The 24,781-nt window shown below is 52.3% G+C and overlaps 1 protein-coding gene and 1 long non-coding RNA gene across 2 annotated transcripts; both read right to left on the bottom strand.

Moving 5' to 3' along the window:
* Positions 1-7,366: 7,366 nt before the first annotated feature.
* On the bottom strand, positions 7,367-18,441 carry NES (nestin). The gene is given in 5 exon segments (XM_079957442.1): positions 7,367-12,610; positions 12,808-12,881; positions 15,211-15,335; positions 17,078-17,946; positions 17,949-18,441. Coding segments are annotated over 5 exon segments (5,274 nt in total). The 5' UTR covers positions 18,019-18,441; the 3' UTR covers positions 7,367-8,474.
* Positions 18,442-19,228: 787 nt separating this feature from the next.
* Positions 19,229-23,969, bottom strand: LOC307205258. The gene is made up of 3 exons (XR_013833962.1): positions 23,769-23,969; positions 21,016-21,406; positions 19,229-20,654 (listed from the first exon to the last, which is right to left on the bottom strand). It is a non-coding gene; the product is annotated as an uncharacterized lncRNA (long non-coding RNA).
* Between the last annotated feature and the right edge of the window lie 812 nt (positions 23,970-24,781).

Genomic DNA, 24,781 nt, shown 5'->3' with positions numbered 1-24,781 from the left:
GCGAAAGGGGAAAGAAAAGGTAAGCTCATCGAACTGTTGAAAGAGGAGGAGGGAAGTCGAAGTTTGATATGTGAGAATTGTTTTAATTTCTTTGTTCAAATGTTTATTTGTTATAAATTAAAATTATGAACAAACTTTTTAAAAAAGAAAAGGAGCTGCACATGAAGGTCGGGCCACATCCATCCAGGGAGAGGCGGCGTCTGAAAGGGCTGGCTGGCCAGCACATGCCCACCAAGGCGCCAGCACTCCTAAGGAACCCAGACTAACCCTCAGTCATAACCTGTTCCCTACCCTACAGAGACTCAACACGTCTAGGGTGTCCATATTTTGCCAGAAGGACCATGTACAAACATGTGGACTCTGCAAAAGATGAGCTGCTTGAAGAGGCTGGAGCTCAGGCGCCCTTCAGGTGAAGTTGCACAGCATCCTTAACTTAAGCAAGGTGCACATTGCAGGATGCCCCTAGAAGGCCCTCCAAAGCCAAGACTCGCAGAGGTGGAGAGGGCAGGCTGTGATCTGCACCCTCAGCCAGCGCCCCAATGGACAGAGAAAACACAGCTGGGCTTGGCACAGGCCAGGGAACACGGAGACCTTGGGGTCAGGTCTCGCTCCGGAGTCAAGAGCGGGACTTTGCTTCCTTCTCTGGCCTTGCAGTTTGCCCTTAAAAGGAGCTCGGTGTCTGCCCGGCAGCCGCTTATCAGGCCTGGTCAGGGCAGCTGGAAGGGGCCTGTGAGCTTAGGCTCCTTCCCCACCAGCTCCGTCCAGCACGGCTGAGCACAGGAGAGGGGGATCCCTGCCAGGCAAGGCTGGCCTCTGGATGCAAAGCCCCTGCGAGCAGGAAAGCCCCAGCCTCCCATTTGGGACACAGGAATCAGCCTTGTAGCGTCAGGACCTTGAAACATCCCCCCCCCCTCAAAGACCTACAGCCCTCCAAGGCAAGAAAGGAGCAATGCCTGCCTCAAACCCTGGGAGCTGCTGCCAGCCAGAGTTGACAGCACTGATCTGTGGTAATTATATTTGAAAGAGTATAGCAGAAGTTCCCCCGGGTCGTTTGACCCTTTTTAATAGTTGCTCTTTTTTTCCTCTCCTAGAAAAGGCCTAACAAGATACGTACGTTATTTAAAGTATAAAAATCACACATGACTTTTGCTTGGTATACTGGAGCAGATTGACATGGATTTATACATGGGACCGACTAATCTGCTAATCCAGAGGTTTGACTTCACCCCCAGAGGCTCACTCCATTGTCTCTCAAGACCGACGGATGCCAACAACAGCTGCTTCCAAGCATGGAGGCAGAGCATAGTCATCTTGGCTAGTAGCCATCAATAGGCCACTTTGCTATGAATTTGTCTAATCCTCTTTTAAAGCCATCTAAGGAATTTCCTGACCGATAGGCCGCAGACAGTGAGAATGGGACCTTACCACTCTTCTACTCTAGTATTAAGCACAGGAGCCCCTCAGGGGTGTGTGTTAAGCCCCTTCCTCTATTCCCTGTACACATTTGACTGCACCCCACTGTATAAGTCCAACAAAATCATCAAATTTGCGGATGATACAACAGTGGTGGGGCTCATTAGTGAGAATGATGAGGCTGCTTATAGGAAAGAAGTACAGGGGTTAATTCAATGGTGTAAAGAAAATAATCTTATGCTTAACACCAAAAAAACCAAAGAACTCATAATTGATTTTAGGCGAAAGAAAAGTGTATTTTTACCATTGCACATAAATGGCGAGGAGGTGGAGAGGGTTGGTAGTTTTAAATACCTGGGCACTTACATCTCTGAGGACCTCTCATGGTCTGCAAATATTAATATGGTTGTGAGGAAGGTACAGGGGAGGTTGTATTTCCTGAGAATGCTCAGAGGATTGAATCTATCTCAGCACCTACTTCTGTCCTATTATCATAGTACCATTGAGAGTGTCTTAACCTATAGTATATTATCGTGGTATGGGAGCAGCTCTGGAATGGATAAAAAAGCCTTACAGAGAATAATTAAAATTGCCCAGAATGTTATTGGGCTCCAACTACCAACCCTGGATGAGATCTTCACGTCTCGCAGCTTGAAGAAGGCACACAATATCCTGAGAGATCCCACCCATCCTGCTCACAACCTCTTTGAACTGTTGCCTTCGGGCAGAAGATATAGGACAATGAAAACACGAACCACACGCCTTCTGAATAGTTTCTATCCAAGAGCTCTGATTGCACTAAACAATGATCTCAGGGCCAGTTGTAAGAAATAGCAAGCAGTGAGTAGTAAGGAATGAGATAGGTTTTAGGTTATGCTATGCTTCTAATAGGTTGTGTTATATTCTGGATTATGTATGTTTTAATAGATTATGTCTGAATAGGATGAGAGTGTTGGAGATACGTGCAAATGTGTATGTGAATCCGGTCTTGGGTGTTTGATTTTCGTTGTTGTGTATACTGTGTATATACGGACAATGACAATAAATTTATCTATCTATCTATCTATCTATCTAGGTTGGTGGCCGTCGCAGCCTCTTGAAGGAGGAAGTTCCATAGTTTCACCACGTGCTTCATGAAGAAGGACTTCCTTTTTTGTGTCCTGATTCTTCCGATGTTCAGCTTCATTGGAAGTCAACAAGTTTGAACATTAGGAGACAAGGAAGAGAAACTTCTCTCTTATCCTCTTTCTGTTTATTTATTTCAAATTTTATTGGAATTAAAAAAAAATGTTTTCCATTGTGTTTGTGCTGAAATTGTTGCCTACCAGCACAAACACATGCACAGATGCCAAAGTCTTGTATGCAGCGGTGCATGTGGCATCAAAGCAGATGAGAAATCTTTTACATTATGGATTAAGCTCACACCCACAGTGAATAAAAAGGTAAAGGGACCCCTGACTGTTAGGCCCAGTCGTGGTCGACTGGGGTTGCGGCACGCATCTCGCTTTATTGGCCAAGGGAGCCGGCGTACAGCTTCTGGGTCATGTGGCCAGCAGGACTAAGCCACTTCTGGCGAACCAGAGCCGTGCACGGAAACACCGTTTACCTTCCCGCCAGAAGGTACCTATTTATCTACTTGCACTTGCTTTCGAACTGCTAGGTTGGCAGGAGCAGGGACCGAGCAATGGGAGCTCACCCCATCACAGATTTGAACCCCCGACCTTCTGAAAGGCAAGTCCTATGCTCTGTGGTTTAACCCACAGCACCACCTGTGTCCCCCCACAGTGAATACTTTGAACTAAAGTGTTAAAAGATAATTTCTCCATAGTGGCTGCTGTGACTGAGAATGCAAGGGACCTCAGGGCACTCTTGTTAACAAATGCTTTAAAGCAAGACCACACTGAGTCAAACCCATCTTTCTTTTCTCTATCCCCCGTCTCCAATCTGCACATGTTCATGCTGTCCATAACTTGACCACTAGTCTGTGTTTCTCTGTCTTGGTCATCTAAACAGAAAAGCCAGAGAGAGAGAGAGAGAAATCCTCATTACACACACACACACACACCCGCCTGTTTTTATTCTCCAGCCCACCCAGCCACCTCCAAGCCAGGCTTTGGGTGACTCAGACCCTTTCCCCTCCAGGGAGCACAAAGGCAGCCCTTTCTCTGCCTCCCGTGACTCAGCGGCGCCATCACAAAAGGCCCAATTGAGGCATGCCATGTAATGTGCTTTTTGGAATGGCATGCCGTGGCAGTGCCAGGGGTGGGCACCGCATGCCATACCTCAAAACAGCCTCGTCATTTATTTAAAACGGTTTAATTTATTTATTTTGAAGCCAATTTCTTTTGGCCAGCCAAAGAAGAAGACTCCCCCCCCCCCCAGGCAGTTCCAAATACAATATAAAAAGACCACAGCACAAAAGGAAAAGGGATTGGGGAGGGAGGAGGAAAAATAGGTGAACTCGGCTAGCGGCTCTCAGATGCAGCATCCTTGCTGGCAACCAGCTGGGGTGGAAAGAGTTAAAGGAGGTGACAAAAGTTCTCATGCTCAGATCCTGCTTGTGGGTTTCCCACAGGCTACTGTTCAAAGGAGGCCGGACTAGGTGGGCCATTGGCCTCATCCACAGGTTCTGCTTATGTAGGTTCTCAGAGATATTTGGCCACTGAGAGATCAGGAGGCTGGACATTGATGCAGCAGTCAATCTCTCTTTCTCTCGCCTTTTGGCCAACAGAATGGCTGCTATCCTAAAAGTTATGTTTCGAAAGGGAATAAAAATTAAAGAGTTTGTACTGTAATGATAAATGCTTTTTATATGTTATATTGAATGTACTGAATATGTGGTAAACCCCCCTGGGGTCCCAACTGGTGAAGGATGGCTGAGGAATATAGTAAATAATAAGATGAATGATTGATCACATTAACAGTTAAGGCTGGTACGATTTATCCCCGAGGGCTGAGTCACACACACACGCACACACAGTCTTCCTTTGCACCCTCCTTGAATGCTTGACAAGGCCTCTTGCTGGCCTGGATAGATGATGGAGAAGTGGGGAGCAGAGAAACCTCTGGCACATCCATTGCTCCACCCACTTTAGCCTCTGGCCACACCCACCTAGCAAGTTGCACATGAAGAAATGTGGCCCTTGGGTTGGGGAAGATCCTGCTCCCCCCTTGGATTTCGTGGTGGTGGTGGGGAGCCAGAGCCATAGCTGAGAAAATCGAGTCACTGTGTCTTTGTCAACTCCAGCCGCCAACCTGCCCCTTCCCTCTGACCCACAGACACCACGATGGCATCACCTCCGGCCAGGGGAGTGGGCCATGGGCAGAGAGACTCGTCCCCTTTCAGAAGGATCCCCATATTCCCTGTGGCAACAAGTTACTTGTCTTGCCCATCTTGTTAGTTTGTAGAAAACCCTCCTCCCAACAAACGAGTGATGGATCACGCTGTTTACTTAAATAAAATGATCTGTGATTCTCCTCTTATGTAGACTCCAATCATACAGCTATACAATTCACAGGGCTGAAAGGGACCCTGAGGACATCCATCCCAACTCTTGATCATTCGGGTCGTTTTGCCCTGCACCTCCATGGGCTCCCTACCTTTTTCCAATCCAGTCACCATTTCATAAACCTGCTGGATTTCTTTCCTTCTTTCTAGAACATCGGAAGCCGCCCCTTTCTTTAGGGCTTTATCAGTATGTCAGTTTGCTTTTGAAGTGTATAATATTGTGTCACCAGCTGTAATATGTTTTTTTCCCCCTTCATGATTTTTAAATTAATGAAAGGAGAAGAGAAGGAATGTGGCCCAGCATCTCAAAGTCAGCCTCACAATGCAGCCGGCAGGGAAAACCCTTCTGCCTGCCCCCAGGGGATGGAGGGATCCTCTTCTCAGTCCCAGCAGGGGGAGGGAAGTCGGAAGCATTTAACTCCCTTCCCTGCTTCCCAAAATATTCCTGCCCTCCAGGGAGATGAGCGGGAGGTTGCATCAGCCACCTGCATATCTGAGGCCCTCCATCAGTCCTGCTTTCTGGCCCTCGCTATAAAAAGCCGCAACCATCTCCCCCCTCCCTGTCTGCCACCCTTTCCACAAAGGCAGGATGCTGGCCAGGGAACATCCCCACCAGGGGAAGGGATCCTCCTTGGCTCAGAGACTTTAGGAGGCTTCCTCATGGTGAGTCAAGTTTTGCAGAAATTTGCTGTGTTCCCAGGGGGTCTGGGCTGAAGCCCCCTGAAGCCAGCCAGCCAGACACACACCCCAGGTCTGCATCCGTGCCAGGATGCATGGCCAGTTTCCATTTAGGTCCATCTGAATGAACACTGAATGAGCACCACTTGGAGTTCTAGGGTGGATGAAGAGGCAGGAGCTAAACTGTAGGTGTGGATTGATTGACTGAATATACCACTTTTATCTTTCAACAATTTGTGGTGTACATGCTGGTCCCCCTCCCCATTTCACCCTCTCAACAACCCTGTGAAGAGGTAGGTTGGGCTAGGAGATGGTGACTGGCCCAAGGTCACCCAGTGAGCTTCATGGCTGAGTGGGAATTCGAAGCCTGCTCCCCCTGGTCCTGGTCCAACACTCTAACCTTCATGCCACACTGGCTCTCCCATTCTGCCTTTTTCTCCAAGGAGCTCAATGTGGAATACATGGTTCTTACCCCCGACCCCACATTTAATTCCCCCAGCAACAACCCTGCAAGGTGGGCTAGGCTGAGAGGTCACACCCAGTGAGCTTCATGGTCTCCCAGGTCTTAGTCTGATGTACTTCCCACTGTGCCACAGAAGGTCATGAAGTCCTGCACTGGAAGATTCAGGGTGGAGGACATTTTCACAGGCAGTTAAACATGTGGAAGTGGCTGCTCTCGAATGCAATGGTGGCTTTCAAAGGGAGCCAGACAAATTCACAGCAGAGGAGAACAAAGTTGCTTAATGGCTCATGTTAGTCATGATGGCTAGGCACAATCCTCTAGGCAGGAAGTGGGGTCATGCAAGAAGGATCGGGCAACACCTGGGCTCCTGACCTCTGGCCTATGGGCTTCCCATCAGGGCACCTGGTTGACCACTCTGGGAACTGCTGGCCTCAGTCGGCCCTTGGCCTGATCGTCTGATGTCTAAGTTCAAGGAAGGCGCCTCTTTGTGGCAGGGAGGGTGACTGTACTGTGGCCAATTCTGGGCACCACAAGTTAAGAAGGATGTAGACAAGCTGGAAGGTGTGCAGAAGAGGGAAGCCAAGATGATCAAGAGCCTGAAAACCAAGCCTTATGAGGAATGGTTGAGGGAGTTGGAGAAGAGGAGACTCAGAGGAGATATGACAGCCATTTTCAGATAGCTGAAGGGCTGTCACATAGAAGAGGGAGCAAGCTTGTTTTCGCCTGCTCTGGAAGGCAGGACTCAAACCAATGGATTCAAATGGCAAGAAAAGAAAAACTTTTCTTAGGAATAATTTTCTGAGGGCAAGAGCCATTTGACAGCGGAATGGATTCCCTTGGGAGGTGGGGGACTCAGCCACCTTGATGGTATTTAACCAGATGCTAGGTAGTCATCGGTCAGAGATTCTTTAGCTGTGGTTCCTGCATTGCAGGGAGTTGGACTAGATGGCCTTTAGGGGTCCCTAGGATTCTGTGACATCTGTGCCCCTCCAGATGTTGGCCTCCGTATCCTACCAGCCCCAGCAGCCAGCATGGTCGATGGAAAGGGGTGGGGACAAGGGTCGTCCAGCAACCCCTGGAGAACCACAGCCCTCCAATTTGGAAATGAAGACTTGCATTCAAAGACCCCTTTGAGATCACCAGCCTATTTTCTTTGACAAGCCCATGTGCCCTGTGCTCTCTGTCTCTCTCCCTCCCACACCCACCCGCCCAAAGAGAAGGCCACATCAAAATATAACACTTTGTAAATCACACATTCTTTGTAAAAGTCCAGTTTTAAAAACAAGACGCTGTGAGTTTGCAAGTGGTGGGAAACAAATTGCTTTTATTAGCTTATCAAGGAGGCTCAATCGGAAGAAGCCGGGGTCCGTCTTGCTGGCTCCATATCTGAAGGCAACAAAGCAGCAGAATTCTTAAGTCCTGCACCTGAAGGCCAGGGAGCAGCTGCATATCTGTCTGCAACTAACAGGGTCCACACCAAACCACCAGCCCCTCCACACCCCAGGATCTGCTTCCTGCCCTTGGGTGGCTCTGCCCCAGTCCTGCTGCAAACACTCCTCTTGCTGGCTTGTTTCTAGGGTGAACTTCAAAGCAGCCCCTGAAGACGCACACTCCCTTCAAATTTGCGCATGGGAGACATTGGCCTGACTTGCACAGAAACCAACATTTTTGCAGCTTAAATCCCACTTATCTCCATAAACTATCAGTCCCCAAAGAAGCAGGAGGCGGTCAGACAGTGAGGAAGGTGGGACCCAGCTCAGCGATACCTTGATCTGTGGGCCGAGGAGCTTAAGAATTGCTGTGCCAGCCACAAAATCCGGAAAAGGGGATGTGCCAAGCTGCATTGGGGGTTTGTTTTTTGCAACGTAACTTGGGGGAGGCTGACGGTTCGAGGATTGAAGGCGCTAAGGTCGAAAGGGCTCGAGTGTTGGCACTGAGGTGTTAGATCCAGCCGCTTCCCCCACAGTAGCAGCCAGCCCCACAGGTGTCACAAGGCTTCGGACTGCCCCCTCTCCCAAACAACTGGGCCCACTTTAAGGGGAAGGGGAGGCCTATCGTGATTAAAACTCTGGTCCTATATTCTGCCACCCTATAAGGCACTGGGCTCGAATGCTCACTCCAACAAACAGGAGGTTTTTAACAAATCACTACCATAAAGTCTCAAAGGAGGTTTTTTTTTTTTTTAAAAAAAAAGAAGAGTTCTATCTAATCAAAACTTTTGATTGTCAATTTGACGGCCTATTTTTATTTTTATTTTTTAAATGAAAAATGGTAGTATGGCATCTAGAAAAACAAAATTTAAAAAGGTTGTGGAGGTTGTGGGGCATGGGAAGAGAGTGATCTCCTGGTCCCCTAGAGATCTTGCTTTGCCTCTGGCAGGAGTCAGCTGCTGGGAGGGACAAAGGCAGGGTTTCAGTTTTCTTCTGAAGACCATCTCTGCTGCTCCTCCTCTTCCGTCCGGAAGTTCAGGTGCTGGTTGGACTCCAGGTGGAGAACTTCATCCCCAAAGTGTGGTGGGACGGAGACACCCCCTGGATCAGCGCCCTTCCCCCCTTTGACACAGGCAGCCTGCAAGATGTCGACAAAGAGGTTCTCATTGGGATCCGTGGCCTCCAGGCCTTTGCCATGTCCCAGCAGAACCTTCTCATGAACTTCCGGCTCCACATCTTCGATCCTTGGTGTTTCTTCATGGGACGGCACTTGAGGCAATCTCTGGTCTGCTGTCACCTCCACCGTGGAGGGCTCGTCCAGCTCCTCCCTGACGAACTGCTGGGTGATGGTAACCTTCTTCATTGGTTCTTCCTCAGAATTGCCCCCATTGCACTCTGTCTCACCAGGCTGGAGGACCCCAATCCCATTCAGGATCTCCTCTGTGAAATCGGCAATGCCGGGGTCTTGCTGCAGCCCATTAGCATTGCTGTCAGCCCACAGAGGACCTGATCCTGTTGGGTCTTTGGCACCAGGGAAGGAGATTTCTGGGGCCTCTGTGGGGACCTGGGAGTCACTGACATGGGGCAAGGCAATTGGTGCAGCTCGGCTCTCCTCTTCCTCATTCTCCAGGGATGGACCTTCCTCCCCTCCTGTCACTGTTGGTTCGGCCTCAACACACGGCTCAGCTGCCTTGATCAGCTCCTGGTTGAACTCCAGAGCTTGTTCCACGATCTCCAGGATGTCAGCATCTTTCATGCTCTCTCTTGAGATGCTCGCAACTGTCTCACCTGGGAGATCCTCACCAGGTGGGTCCCCCTCAGCCACATCTTCCTGTGGGACCTGGTCTTCTCTTCTGCAGATTTCAAGGTCTGTTGTCTCCTGGGCACAGGGCAAATCTTCATCCTTCCCGCATGCTGGAGCCTCTGGTCCTGTGAGGTCTCCTCCCTGCACATCCAAAGACCCTTCTTCCCCCTCTAGCACAATTTCACCCAAGTCAGCCACGCTGGTCAGGGGAGAAACCTTGTGGCCACCTTCAGCCTCTGTGTCCCCCTGGTCACTCAGCTCCAAAGGAGCGTCCCCTTCCACAAAGGCATTTTCCTCCATGTTGCTGGGATCCAGCTGTTCTACTTGGAAAGTGCTGTCCTCCTCTGGTCCCCAAGCAAAATCCTGGCCAAGTTCTTCCTCATAGAACTGTTCTACAAACTGGGCTTCTTCTTCTTCCTCGCCCCCTTTCTGGGGGACTTCCCCACCAGCCAACTCTTTCTCAGATTCTGCGTCCAACTGTGCAGAGTACTTTGCAACCTCCTCCCCTCTGAGCACTTTGGCGTCTTCTTCAAATAGGTTTCCATCACTTCCAATGAGTTCCAGAGCATCTGTCGTAGGTTTTTCTGATACTTTGGGATCGTCTGTGCCTGGGCTGGGAGCAGCTTCTATGGCGCATCCCCCTTCCTCTTCTGTACCTTCTTGTTTGTTGATGTTCTCCTCTGTTGGGGGGCTGTGCAAACTCTCCTCCTCTACTGGAGGATGTTGCACCTCTTCTAAAGATGTGGATCCATCTTGGGTCACAAGAGGCAGTTCTGCAGCCTCTTGGCTCTCTGGAGGCGTTTGTTGGGGCTCCCCAGAGGCAGCCAACATCTGCCCCTCATACAGATGCAAGGGGGTGTGATCCGGCAGAGTCTCCTCCAGCATAATCGCCTTGCCACTTTCCAGGCCCTTCTCAATCCCCTCGGTCTCACGGCTGGCATTTGGGGAGCTGTCCCAAGATTCAAGGGAGTCCTCAGATCCCAAAGACTCACTTTGCGACTGGCCGTAGCTAGTGTCGGCCTGGCCCTTGCCCTCAAACCCGTCAGTGGGGCTGCCCTGCACTTCTGGGGGAACCTCCACCTCTTTGTCAGCAGGGGGGGCCAGGCTTTCACCCAGGTGGGTGGCCAGCTGACTTTGGAGAACCTCTTCTACTCTGGCCACTGCTTGCTCTTCTTCCTCTGCCTGCGTATCAGCCTCATCCTGTTCAGCTTCCGGGCACCGTGGCAGGTCCTTTGTCTCCAAGGGGGCTGCTATTTCTTCCATCTCTAGAATGCCTGCCTCCTCCTCCTCTTCCCTTTCAGCCTTGGAGGCTTCTGGGCCCACCACCAAGCTTCCCTCCTGGATGTCTCTGTCAGTGTCAAGAGCAGCCGCTGGGATCTCTTCTCCTCCTTCTCCTGCTCCCTCCTCCTCCTCTGCCAGTTGCTGCTGCTCCTCCGAAGCATCTCCTGCCACATCCTGCTCCTCTGCCTTGGAGATCTCTCCTTGCCCCAGGACATCCTTGCCTCGCAAGGCAACCTCCATCTCTTGGGAGCAGACAGGCTCTGTGTCTGAGAATCCCTCTTTCTCCATGGCATCTTCATTCCCCGACCCATCCTCTCTTGGGGGCCTGGGGATGTCCTCCTCTTCCTCCCCCCTCTCTATGCCCCCCTCAGCATCCCTTGTGCTTTCCACCATTCTGGGCTCCTCTTCCAAGCTCTCTCCTTCCTCCCTTGCTGAGTTTTCTTCTGCCAAGGGGGTCTCCTCTGCAGGAAAGGCGTCAGGTTCCTGGGGTGCCTCTCCCACCTCTCCCGCCCGCAGGGCCAAATCCTTCTCTTCCAGAGGGGCTCCTGGTGCCTGGAGCTGTGCCTGCTCCAGCTGAACAAAGGGTTGCTCTGAGCAACTCTCTGCCGCCACGTGGCTCAGTGGTGCCACGTTCTCACAAGCAACAAACTCTTCTGCCTGCAGGAGCTCCCCATCCAGCGCCTGCAAGTGCTCCTCCTCGTTCTCCTTGGAGGGGCTCCACAGCTCCCTCCTTTCCTCATCCTCCGACAGGTGCAGGGCTTCTGTGCTCACCACCTCCAGGTCTTCCACTTCCTCCAGGTACCCTCCCGTGGCACCTGCCTGCTCCTCTGGGGGGCTGCTGGCGCCAGGGTCCCAGCTCTCCTTCCCCTCCCTCACCGCCACAGCCACATCTTTGCCCAGGGCACCTGCCCCTTCTGGGCACTCGGGCACCTCCTCATTGCCGTGACCGCCCTGCTCTGTGCTACATGACAGCGGGAGCTCCTCGCCTTCCTCTCCCGGAGGCACCACTTCCTGGTAGGCCTCGATCCTCCTGGTGACCGGGAGGCCGTCTGCAGTTTCCCTGGCCTCCCCTTCTACCTCCAGCAACTCCGTTTCTTGTGGAGTTGGGGGGTCTGTTGCCAGAGCCCCCTGAGTCTCTCCTTCATGCTGCTCTGCGCAGGCCTCACCGGGGCTGCCGTTCGCCTCTGGGGGATCTTCAGAGCCTTGGATGCCCCACATAAGGTCTGCCCCTGGCAAAGTGTCCCCTGTGTGCCCTTTCAGCACTTTCTCTGTACTGGGAGGAGGGTCCGCTCTGCCTACATCTTCTGTGGGGGGCGAGCCATCCAGAGGGAGGCCGTTTGGGGAGTCGGAGCCCTCAAGGAAGCTGGTCTCTGGCTGGTCATCCGCCGCGTTGACTACTTTGAGTGCTATTTCCAATGCTTCTGTAACCAGCTGGTCAGGGTAAGGACCGTTCTGGGTCGTGGCCTCCCCTGCTGGCTCATTGCTGAGACACTCCTCTTCTTGCTCTTCCTCCTCCTCTTCTTCTTCCTCCTCCTCCTCACAAAGTCCTTCCTTCTCTCCTGCTCCAGTCTCTCTGCCACCCCTCATGTCTCTGTCCGCCTGGAGTCTCTGCTCAGTGCCCAAGCTGGATTCTTCCAAGGTGTCAGGAGCCGCAGCATCGAAAGGCGGAAGGGACTCATGCAAGAGTGACTGGGAGACAGCTGTGATTTGGGTGGCCGTCCAGACCTCAGTCTGCTCAAAAGCGGGCAAGTTGACGGGTGCCAGGACGTCTTTGGCTGGCAAGGGGTCCTCAAAACTTATGGCGGAGGGGTCCGGGAGGATGGTGCTAGCCTTCTGGAAATCCCTGGCCAAGGGGCTCCTGCTCTTGGGGGGCGCAGAGGAAGTGAAGCTGCCCACTAAGGACTCATTCTGGACCATGGGCAGCCGGGGCTTTGCGCTGGCCTTTGGGAAGGTGGCTGGGCTCAGCCAGGGGTCTCGGGGGGCCAGGTGGCCTCTGTCCAGGGACAGGCCGTTGCTCAACTCCAGCTTCCCATCTGTAGAGAGAGCAGAGAAGCAAAACATTTCTTTAGCTTGTGATCCCTGCATTCCAGTGGGGTTGGACTAGATGGCCCTTGGGGTTCCCTTCCAGCTCTACAGTCCTAATAAGCCTCTTTTCTCCCATGGGATTACTGCCATTCCAATCATTCATTCTCCCTCCATCTTTCTCTCTCTCTGCCCTGCTTATACATACCTCTGATGCCACTGGTCAGTTTGAAGTCGGCAGCCAGGATCTGCAGCCTGGTACTCTCAGCCTCCAGGAGGGTCCTGGGAAAAAACGTGGGAGAGGGGCTGGTTGGTTTGTGGGGGTCTCTTGGGAGAAGAAAGGGCACTTGCTTGCCATGGGGGCTCTGCAAGCTTCTTTAATATCCCAGGCCCATCTAGCTGACTTCCCTTGGCCCTGACGGGCAGCAGCCGCTCTGCAGGGGAGCCTCTCCCCAGCCCTGTCGGGAGATGCTGCCCATGGTACGCGGAACCTTTGGCCGTAGGACCTTTGGCCTGCAAAAGGTGGCCTTTCTCACCACAGAGCCAGGCCACCTCTTCCCCCTCCATTGAACCGAATCCTTCAAGATTTGTTCTCGCACAGAACCCATTTTAGAGGGGGCAGAGGAAGGCCATCAGAGCCTCGGAAGAGCCTGCTGGATGCGGCCCCTGGCCCAGCCAGCCCAGCCTCCTGCTCCCCCAGTGGTCAAGCAGATGCCTCCATGGGAAACCCGCCAGCAGCATCCCAGCGCAAGAGAATTTTCTCCCCTCCGGCCATTTCCAGCAACTGGGATTCGGAAGCATTTTTGCCTCCAGCTGTGGAGACAGAGCTTAGACCTCAAGGCTGGCGGCCGTCAAGAGCCCTCTCCTCCTCCTCCTCCTCCTCCTCCTCCATCTCCATGAACATGTCCAACCCACTTTTAAAGGCACCCAAGCTGACGGCCACCCCAGCCTCTTGCGGAAGGGAGTTCCACAGTTTACACAGGGTGGGGAATCTTCCAGCAAAACAAGCCACCAACTGCTGCAGTGCCTGTGGAGGCGTGGAGCCTGCAAAGCCCCCACCTCACAGCCACCTTGCTCTGACATCCTTGGCAGCTGCATTTGGGGCCCATTGGGGGGGGGTGTCATGGACAGCCTCTGCGGCCTCCTCCTCCCAGGCAGGGCCCCCCTTTCTCATGCTAATGGCAGGGCTGAACCCCCTCAGCGGCCAGCCCACTTTTGTCCTGGAGGAGCTATGCGGGGAGGGGGGCTTGTGAACCAGAGCCCAGTTCCCAGGAGAGGAGGGGTCTCTGGGGGTAGAAGAGAAAACAGGCCACAGGAATGGAGAGAAGGGGCTGTGGGGGTCCCTCTTCCTTCCCCTTGGGGGGCACCCAGAACACAGCCTGGAAAGCAGGGTGCCCAAGCCCAGACGCTTCACCCAACTGGGGAGAGTTAGAGGGGACGCCTGGAAGAGTCTGTTTCTGCCTATACAGGAAAAGTGGTGAAGAAAGGGGGTATTTTTTAGTTGCTGTTTTGTTAATATTGCTTTTTGGATCATAAATGCCTGATTGGTTATTTGTTAATCATATAATGTGACTTACGTTATAAGTGGGATGCTTGCCTTTGTTGTTGTTGTTATTTGAGTTGCTGGCGTTTTAGTGCAGTTTTATAGATCAAAATTCGTTTAATGATTATTTGTCATTTATGTTGTACTTGTGATGTCCTGTTAAGTTACTGTTGTTTATCAGCTACTTTGGGATTCGCTTGAATGGAAAGTGGTGTAGAAATAAACCACAGAATCACAGAGCTGTAGAAATCAATTAAATCAATCAAAATGGGGAAGGGTCTCTGGAAAGGTGGAGGGGAGAGTTGCTGCTGCTCCCTTCTTTTTCTCTTTTTAAAAAAGAGCTGTATTACTTTTTTAGCAGGGGTAAGTCGGGGGGGGGGGTGGCGCTGTGTGTTAAACCACTGAGCCTAGGACTTGCCGATCAGAAGGTCAGCAGTTCGAATCCCTACCACAGGGTGAGCTCCTGATGCTCGGTCCCTGCTCCTGCCAACCTAGCAGTTCGAAAGTGGATCAGGCAAATTTGAGGAGGAAAAGAAGGCTCTCAGTGGCTGCCAGCCGTGCTGGCTCTGGAAAAGAAGGCTCTCAGTGGCTGCCAGCCGTGCTGGCTCTGGAAAAGAAGGCTCTCAGTGGCTGCCAGCCGTGCTGGCTCTGCTCTGCCTCCGTAGTGAAGAGGCAGCAATGCATCTAAATCCCAGTTGCTGGAAGCCACAGGAGGGGAGGGGGCTGCTCTTGGGCTTGGATCCTACTTGTGGGTTTCCCCAAAAAGGCACCTGCTTGTCCACTGCGAGGACAGAAGGCTGGACTAGACGGGCTCCCTTTGGCCAGGATCTTCTGTGGTCCTTATGGAACCTCCAGCTCCAGAGACAGTCTATCTAACTTCCCAAGCTCTTTGGGGCATTTGGCCCCTATGAGGACAGGAGGCTGGACAAGATGGTCTGCCTTTGGCCGGATCCAGCTACAGGGCTCTTGAAGTTCACTCGGGCCAGGCTGCTCCTCTGCCGCACCCCCCAGGCATCACATGGCCCCACCCTTCCCCAGAGTAGCCCCTGGGGCAATGAGCTCTCTCACCGGTAGGTGGCCACTTCCAGGCTGAGGGACATCTTGAGGTGCATCAGCTGCTGGCGCTCCTCCAGGACCTGGGCGATCTGGACCCGCAGGGACTGCTTCTCCTCCTCCAGGGACTCGATGGCCAGCTGTTGAGGCAGAGAAGAGACAGAGGTGCCTGTCAGCCAAGGGGGCTCCCTCAGCTCACGGAAGGGCCACCACACAGCTCCTGGCCTTGGCCTGGGAATTGCCAGAGGAACCTCCACCTCCCATAGAGCCCCAAGGGTCCAACTCCCTCCCCCCCCCCCCCCCCCCGTGCAGTGCAGGAAGCACAGATAATCTCATGGTGTCCCCTACGATGAGGGGCGTGACAGCAGGGAGAGTTTCCTCTGGGTGTTTTGGCTCAGGAGACACCCTTCGCCAGGGCACATCAGCCGGGGGGGGGGGGGACTAAATGACCCTTGAGGTCCCTTCCAACCCGACAATTCTAGGATTCTATGATCCTTCCAGGGTCTCCTTGTGACAACCTTGCAGCACAGCATCACTTGAGCCTGCTGAAGGGGGAATGGAGACAGGCTTCCCCAAAGAGCTTACATGGGGGACCTTTAGCCCCCCCCCCCATGTGGTCAGCTGAAGCTTCCTCTCCCCCCAGCATGACCCATTGTCAAGGCTGAAGGGAGCTGGAGACCAGCAATATCTGAGGACCAGAAGTCCCACTTCCACTTCCTGGCTGTCTCCAAAACCACCTCTCTCTCTTCCAAGTGAGCAAGAATTTGCACAAATCCCAATCCTGTTTCTGAACCACAACCTCCCTGCCCTCCTGTCCCCACACCCCTCCTTGCCCCAAATCTCCCCCCAATTCCACAACTGGAGTCCAAGCTCACAGCAGCACACAAACCACAAAAGAGGCACAAATCACAGAATGGTCGAGTCAGGAGTGGCGCAAAGGGCCATTCAGATCAGTTCAGGAATGATGGGCAGCCAAGCAGCCACTCTGAAGACCGGTAGCTGGACGAGGCAGACCCCCTTTGGCCAGCTGGACCTTATAGCCTCTCATGCCACAGAGGGAGCAGTGAGGGCGCCCTAAAACTTCACCACAGGTGAGGAGAGGGACCATTTAGGCAGGGACCCTCCCCGCGAACAGCATACAAACTGGAGTAGGAGTGAAACCCACCCTAGGGCAGACCAGAGGTCCAGCACAAATGAGAATATTTTGAAAAGAAGCAGCAGCAGTCTAGAAAGCTGATGCAAATAGGAAAGAGAGAAGGCTCTTATTCCCCCCAGCCAGGGCCAGACATGTGTAAAAGGGTCCAAGATAAAATGGGAGTTTTCTTGTCCTGGGAAAAGCCAAAGCTTTGCCCTCCCACCCCCTGGCACCGACACAGACTCTTGGGAGCCCCCCTCTTCCTGCGCACTCAGAGTAGGGAGTCTGGCATGGAGACCCCCACCCAGACGGGCCGAGGCGCAATGTTCTGCATGTGCAACAGACTCCCTTGGAAGGTGACAGGCTCTCCTGTGCTGGATGTTTTTCAGCAGGGCTGAGATGGCCCCCTCTTGGGGATTCCTGCCTTGCAGGGCGTGGGCCTGACGACACTTGAGGGCCTCACTCTGTTGCTCAGTGCCCAGGCTTGGCTTCAACTCTCTTTAACTCATGGGCAGATAAAACCCACAGGCCGCCCCATCTACCCAACATCTCCCCTCTGTTCCCTAGTGGGCGGGTCACTTGGAGGCCAGAGGAGCCGCCTGGCAGTTCTCTCGCTGCTGCTGCTGCTGCCGCTCCTCGGGTGCCTTTCCAAGCAGAGGGTGTCTCTGCCCCCAGCCCCCAACTCGCACAAGGGACCCCCAAGGGCCAGGTAGCCCAACTCCCCGCCCCGCCCTCCTGCTGACCCACCTGGAGCTGGCCGGCCTCGCCGTGCTGCTGCTGCCACTGGTGCGCCAGGCTCTCTTCCAGGACCTCCTTGCGGATCTTCAGGCCGGCCAGCTCCTTCTCCAGCTGCTGGAGGCGCAGCTGGCCCTGCCGGTTGCCCTCGGTGGCTCTCCAGAGCTTCTCCTTGGCCTCGCCCAGGGCGGCCTCCAGCTGCCAGACCTCCGCCTTGTAGGTCTCGGCGGCCCCCTTCCAGATGCTGGAGAGGCGCTGCGCGTAGTCCTCCACCTCGGCGGGCTGGAAGCAGCCCTCGGCCGTCGGGGCGCCGCGCCGGCCGCTCTGCAGGCTCCCCACGCCGGCCGCCTCCTGGCCCAGCGCCGCCTTCTCGTCCCGGTGCGCCTCGTCCAGCGCCCGCACCTCCTGCTCCAGCTGCGCCGCCTTCTCGCGGAGCCACAGCTGCGCCCGGCGCTCCTCCTCCAGCTCCTTCCTGCTCCGCGACAGCATCCTCTTGGCCTCGTCGCGGGCCGCCCGCTCCCGCTGGCACCGGCCCGTCGCCTGCTGCACCTCGTCGCGCAGCGCCTCGCGGGCCAGCTCGGCCGACGCCTTGTCGCGGAAAGCCTGCTCCAGGGTGGCCCTCAGCGCCGCCACCTCGCCCTCGTAGCGCGCCCGCCACGAGCCCTCGACGGGGCTCAGGCGCAAGCCCTGCACCTCGGCGCGCAGCCCCTCGTTCTCCTCCTCCAGGTGCTTCACGCGCGACAGGTAAGCCTCCAGCCGCTTGTTGAGGTCCCACATCTGCAGGGACTCCTCGCCCAAGGCGCGAGAGCCCACGAACGCCTCCATGGCCGCCGGGGAGCCGGGCTGGACGGCAGCGAGATCGAGACGAGACCGAGAAGCAGCGGAGTCCCGGAGCTAGGCGGACGGTGCTGGGCAGCGAACGAGCGCCCCGGCGCAACAGCACCGCTATTCATACTGGTCGGGAGGAGGAGGAGGAGGAGGAGGGCTCCGAGGGGAGGGGGCTGGCCTTAATCCCTCCCCCCCCTCACTCGAGGGAAGGCGGACGAAGGAGCAGCGCGGAGCCCAGCAGCAAATGCCAGAGGGGCTGCCCCAGGGGAGACGGAGCCAGCTGGTTTTCTGCTGCTCCAGAGGGCAGGACCCCGATTCCAGTGGCAAGGAAGGAGATCCGGACATTAGGAAGACCTTTCCGATAGTACCGTAAGAGCAGTTCTACACGGGAAGGGGCTCCCACATTCCTCTGCAGCTTTTAAGCAGAGGCTGGGTGGCCACCTGTCACGGGCGCGTCAGCGGCGCTACCTGCGTTGCTCGGGGTTGGACTGGATGACCCTTGGGGTCCCTTCTAATCCTAAGATTCTAGGATTCTAAGGCCAAGAGAAGAGAAGAGCCCTTCCTGCCCCAGATGGCGGGGGTGGCCAAGAAATCTGGAGAGGAGAGGAAACTGCGAGCCTCTGACAACTGCCAGCGCCCGGTACGCGGGGCGGTTTGTGCGTGTGTCGATCCAATGCGCTGTTCGCTGGATCATTGAGCTGGGAGGGGGCACCCAAGAGGTCATCCACTCAACCTCTCCCAGCTCAACGCAGGAATCTTACGAGTCCAGCCAATACCTCCAGTGAAGGGCAGCCCTCAACCGGGGGGGGGGGGGCAGCTTTTGTCCCCCTGGCGGACCATTTGTTCCCGTTCACTTTCTGCGACGTGCCCCCCTTATTCTGCCCGCCCCACCCCGCGATGAATTTCTGAATCTGCGCCTCAGTTCCTTCCCCGCTCTGCCGCCTCCCCATTCATTCACCACGTGACGAAAACGGGACTAAATTTGGAGAGGAGAATACAGGTTCCTATCTAAATTCAAAGCCCTTGGCTTCCTGCAGAGTATCCTGGGAACGGTGCGGAAAGCTAGTTCCCACCCCCCCACCCCCCTTTTTAAAAATCCTACAGTTCCCAGAATTCATTTTTTTGGGGGGAGGGGAATGCGCTTTCACTGTATAGTGTCGATTACAGATAGGTAGCCGTGTTGGTCTGCCATAGTCAAAACAAAATTAAAAAATTCCTTCCAGTAGCACCTTAAAGACCAACTAAGTTAGTTCTTGGTATGAGCTTTCGTGTGCATGCACACTTCTAAGTCTTTAAGGTGCTACTGGAAGGAATTTTTTTATTTTGTTTTGTATAGTGTCGAGGTAGCCAGAGGGACTGCAGGGGGAAGTAATGCAGAGCAGGCTCAGAAGGAGCACCGAAAGAGCCCAGAGGCTGGATCAGGCTCAAGGAGGGAGGGGGCATCTGGGAAGCCCGCAAGCAGAGCCCGAGGGCAAGGGCAGCTCTCTCCTGCGGCTGCTCTCCAACACATGGGGTGCAAAGATAGACTGCTCCTGAACGTGGAGCTTGTGCTCAGCCGTCACAATGCGTGGCAACTTAGGGCTGCCATATTTCAACGAGTGAAAATTGTTTTAAAACTATTTTTTCAAAATTCTCAAAAAACAAAACCCCAACTTTCAGACATGGGTTGGTAGATGCTATTTCCGACGGACGAACCCATGTGCCCGGGAAATTCCGGACGTATGGCAGCCCAATCCCGCCCTCTGCGTGATCCCGCTTTGATGCTGTCTTGAAACCTTGTGGCCTCGAGTTCCATAGTTTGACTCTACGCTGCGGAGTGGTGGAGCCTCCCCGTCAGCCGAACTTGGAGGGAAAATCGTCCCTGGAAACCAAACCCCGAGGCCCACGAGGAGCGTCCACACCTGTCCTGGTCCAGGCAGCTTTTGCGCAGCAGGGGCAACTGCAGGCGGATCAGAGGGAAAAGAGGGGCGGGTTGCAAACAGGGGTGGACATCCTGTCCCGCCGCCCACTTTCCCCGGTAAAATGTGAGTAAATACATTTGGACGAGTCCTCCCACCATGAAGCCCATAAATGAGGCACGTTCTTGGCACCTGCTCCCCAAACCATAGGCAATGGCGCGCCCTAGCGGACAGTGCGCCAACAGCAGCTGCTCATAAATCCACCTTCCTGGGGGTTTCCAGGGGGAAGGAGTCCGCCCCATGCAGAACAGCCCAGGACTGCCGCCTTGCACTGCCTTGGACTCTCTGCGCCTGTCTGCCTCTGTTCTGCCCACCCTGACTCCAGGGCTTCAGGAAATCCTGTGCAGCCTCCCCTGCCTGGGGCTCATGAGGACTAGCACCCTGGGGGTGCTGGTGCCCTTCTGTCTGCAAGGCACAGTAAGTTTTTGAGGAAATCTGCTGCTGCTGCCCCCCCCCCCTTTCAGGACCTCCATGACTGAATCCGTGTCTGTGGCTTTTCCCTCCAAGTCAGCAAAAAGGCGATTAGTTTGAAGGGGCCTCTGGCCAGTGCCCGTTCCGTCAGGGGGGAATGTCCTTCTGCCACGGGGGGCTTTCCAGGTGGGGACACCATATGGCCACAATGGGACACTCAGTTGTCACAGATGTGCCGGCAGCAATGGAAGAACTTCAGTGGGTGCCCCCAGGAAGGTACAAGAGGGAGACCCTGCAGGAGGTGGGTGTTATGTGGGAAAAAAATAAAATTTAATGATATGCAGAGTGGCAGCTAGGAAGCTAAATAACTCTCTGTTGGTGATTTATAGCTTCTTAGTAAAGACTATGGGGACGAAGGTGGCGCTGTGGGTTAAAGCCTCAGCGCCTAGGGCTTGCCGATCGAAAGGTCGGCGGTTCGCTCCCGCTGCTCGGTCCCAGCGCCTGCCAACCTAGCAGTTCGAAAGCACCTCCGGGTGCAAGTAGATAAATAGGGACCGCTTACCAGCGGGAAGGTAAACGGCGTTTCCATGTGCGGCTCTGGCTCTGGCCAGAGCAGCGATGTCACGCTGGCCACGTGACCCGGAAGTGTCTCCGGACAGCGCTGGCCCCTGGCCTCTTAAGTGAGATGGGCGCACAACCCCCCCAGAGTCTGTCAAGACTGGCCCGTACGGGCAGGGGTACCTTTCCCTTTACCTTAGTAAAGACTATACCATGTCCAGACTCTTTATATTCAAAAGAACTTTGCTTTCAAAAACAATTAACTGAGAAGAATATATTTACAATCTTGTGCTTATTCAAACGTGGGTATGTTCTCAGTTGAATTGTAGATTGAAGTCTTAGTTAGACTTATAAGCAAAACTGTCTTGAGACTTGCACCCAAGTTTTACCTCATGCAGGCTTTACAGCTTCTTATAAAGGTTTTCACTTTCACCTCAGCAGTATTCACTTTGTTTCTTATAGAGAGATCCTGCACAGGATTCTCCCTGTTAACATTTTGGGATCTTCCTGTCTGCTTGACTTGAGGCAGGTCACCCTGACAGGCACTCAGCAGCATGAAGAAGCCTCTCTCTAGCAGCCCTTCTCCCTCACACACACAGAAGAACAGAAAAGGCAGTTTAAAAAACGACAGTTGCTGGAATAACAGTCACAACAGAATGGAATGCCTTTCCCATGTGACTTACAGTTAGCCAATCACATGAGAGAGCTATGGCCAAAGGCAAAACCCCATGTTAAAAAATACACAGCAAATCCACCTAAGCAAACATTCCCATTTCAGGAAATTAAACCATTATCCTTAACAATGGAGCCATTTCAGGGATTGATTCCTCATGGATAGACCCGTTACTCTGGAGTAGGGTAAACTGGGCCCCTAGATGCAGACTGTGCTGTAGCTCTTCAGCCTGGGCCCCAATTTAAGGCTTTTAATGGTCAAGATTTGCATCACACAGTTGTGACACTTTGGGGATGCTGTGGGGTCAGGAGGCAGGTGGCTCAGTGGCAGAGCAGCTGCTTAGCATGCAGAAGGTCCCACCGCAGCATCTCCAGGAAGGGCTGGGAGTCTCCTTACCCTGTAGAGCTGCTGCCAGTCAGTGCAGGCAATATGGAGAGAGATGGACCAGCAGTCTAACTCAGCCTAAGGTGGTTTTGGAGGTTCCTCCCCAAAGAATAACCGGGACAACTTTTCAGAGTTTCCACTAAACAAGAGTGGAAAACCCAGTATATTTGCATATAATTTGGACAAAAAAAATGGCTTCCAGGTGGAAAAATCAAAATTGGAAATAGAACTACTAGACCCTAAAATTAAGAACTTATCAAGAATGTATAACTTGCTGTTGAAATGGAATACTCAGGATGAAACGGTGAAATCTGTTATGATTAAATGGGAACAAGACGTTGGACATAATATTATGATGGCTGACTGGGAACAGTTATGGACCACAGGTATGAAATCCACGGCATGTAATGCCTTAAGAGAGAATATAATGAAAATGATATACAGGTGGTACATGACACCAGTCAAGCTTGCAAAAATCTATCATTTGCCCGATAATAAATGTTGGAAATGTAAAGAGACTGAAGGTACATTCTTTCACCTTTGGTGGACGTGCCCAAGGATTAAGACCTTCTGGGAGATGATCTATAATGAAATGAAAAAGGTATTTAAATATACCTTTCTGAAGAAACCAGAGGCCTTTCTCCTGGGCATGGTCGGCCAATTGGTGCCAAAGAAGGACAGAACTTTCTTTATGTATGCTACAACAGCAGCAAGAATACTTATTGCATGAAGAAACCAGAGGCCTTTCTCTTGGGCATGGTCGGCCAATTGGTGCCAAAGAAGGATAGAACATTTTTTATGTATGCAACAACAGCAGCAAGAATTCTCATCGTGAAGTATTGGAAGACACAAGATCTACCCACCCGGGAAGAATGGCAGATGAAGGTGATGGACTATATGGAACTGGCGGAAATGACTGGCAGAATCCGAGACCAGGGAGAAGAGTCGGTGGAGGAAGATTGGAGGAAATTTAAAGACTATTTACAGAAACATTGTAAAATTAATATCTGTTAGAAGGATCTTGGAATAATATTATATGATTTTAGCAGGAATGATATAAAGGATTTGGGAATAACTCACTGTTAATTGGTGAAAGGAGGAAAAGTAAAGCTACATTATACTAAGACAATTTACAGGACAAAAATTTTAAAAGAGGGAAAGGATTTGCTGAAATAGATAATCGACCTAGAATACAAAAAAGGGAGGTGTGAGGAGGTCAAGGAAATAAGTTAATGAAAGAATAGTAATGAGGAGATCTGATGTATCTTTCTTTGTGTTTTTGTTTTTGTTTAATGGGTTTTATTTCTGTTTTTTTTCTTTTTTTAATATTGCGATGTGTTTTTTTTTAATGTTTAATGTGGTATGTTTATTTTTTCTTTTTGTAATGGTTGAAACTTTATTTTTTTTTGAATAATATTTATTAAGTTTTTAACAAAAAGAAAAGGGTTACAGAACAGTAAACAGTAAACAAAAAACACACTAAGAAAGTACAAAAACCAAAATTTAACGTAAAAAGAAAAATGGAAAACAAAATCCCTCTTTCTATAATAATTACCACTCATTTACTTATTTTCATGACTTCCTCACACCTTCCTTTTTTGTATTCCATTTAAAAATTTGTTCAGCAAATTCATACCATCTTAATTTACCCTTATTTCTCCTCACATATTCTAACTTCAAATTTTCATCTGATATTAATCCATTCTTGCATATTCTTATTTTGCCTTATTGCTAGAACCACTTTGTTTCATTCCAACGTCATTAATATTCAGTACTGGTTGAAACTTTAATATTATTTTTTTTAAAAAAGGAAAACCCAGTATGTTTATTGAACATAAAACTTACTTACCAATTTATTTAAAAACAAAGCAGAACTATTTCCCCCACCTACCTGCAAAGGATATGCAGACATATTACATCTTCAACACTGTTTCTTTTCTGTATAAATCAGAATTTAAATGGTCTGTAAAAAAAAGCAAGCAGATGTCTGCGATGTCAACTGATCTGAAGGAGACTGTTGTCTGTGCTTCCAACTGATCCAGGATCCTGGAAAATGGCTCACCTGGTCTCCTGGGAAACAGACATTCCCGATTCTGCAGTCGATTGTGAGGTCAGAGCCTGACCAAGGTCTTCCCCTGCCGACTCTGGCCCTGGTGGGAACTCTCTTTCCCTGGCCTGTGGCCCCACTTGCCACGTTGCCCAGCTCTTGGCCCACCAAGGGGGGGGGGGAGACAGCTGGATCTAGGCTCCCCTTAGAGTTTCCCCAAACACCCCCAGCCTTGCAGGAAGTAAGGGGGCCTCAGCTGTGGTCCAGTTTCTGGTGCCTCCTTAAAACTCACCTGTCTGCCCAGGTGTTGGCTGGCTGGAGGTTCTCCATGTGCTCCTTGTGGATTGTCGGTTCCAGCAGTTTGAATGTTCTTGTGTTTTGATTTTAGTGTGGAGGCTGAACTGTCTTATGGAGCCACCTTCTCTCTCTGCTTGGGTGTGCACCCACACTCACCACCTCTGGGTATCTTTCACAAAACATGTTTGTGCTCCCACGTTTGTGTATTTTATTACTTATTTCCATGTAATATTCCACCTTTCCTCTGGGGAACTCAAGGGGGTGCTCCCCCCCCCCCGCAAATTATCTTCGCAACCCTGTGAGGTAGGCTAGGCCAAGAGCCTGAGACCAGGCCCAAGGTCGCCCAGGGAGCTTTGTGGCCTAGTGGGAATTTGAACCCTGGGCTCTCAGGGATTGAACCAACCAACCACCGCACACCAGTGAATTCTAATTTTTAACTGCCCTGGTTTTTCCATTTCCGTTTTCTTCCTGCATTTCAGTGCCCATCTAGTCCAGCCTTGTCTTTGTAGATGCCTCTTATGGGAAGCCCACAAGCAGGGCTGCCCCACTTACAATGGGTC

This window comes from Podarcis cretensis, assembly GCF_951804945.1.
Source record: "Podarcis cretensis genome assembly, chromosome: 16".
Lineage (NCBI taxonomy): Eukaryota > Metazoa > Chordata > Lepidosauria > Squamata > Lacertidae > Podarcis > Podarcis cretensis.
Note: the sequence above shows the minus strand (reverse complement) of the source record. Positions and strands in the feature narration are given on the sequence as shown.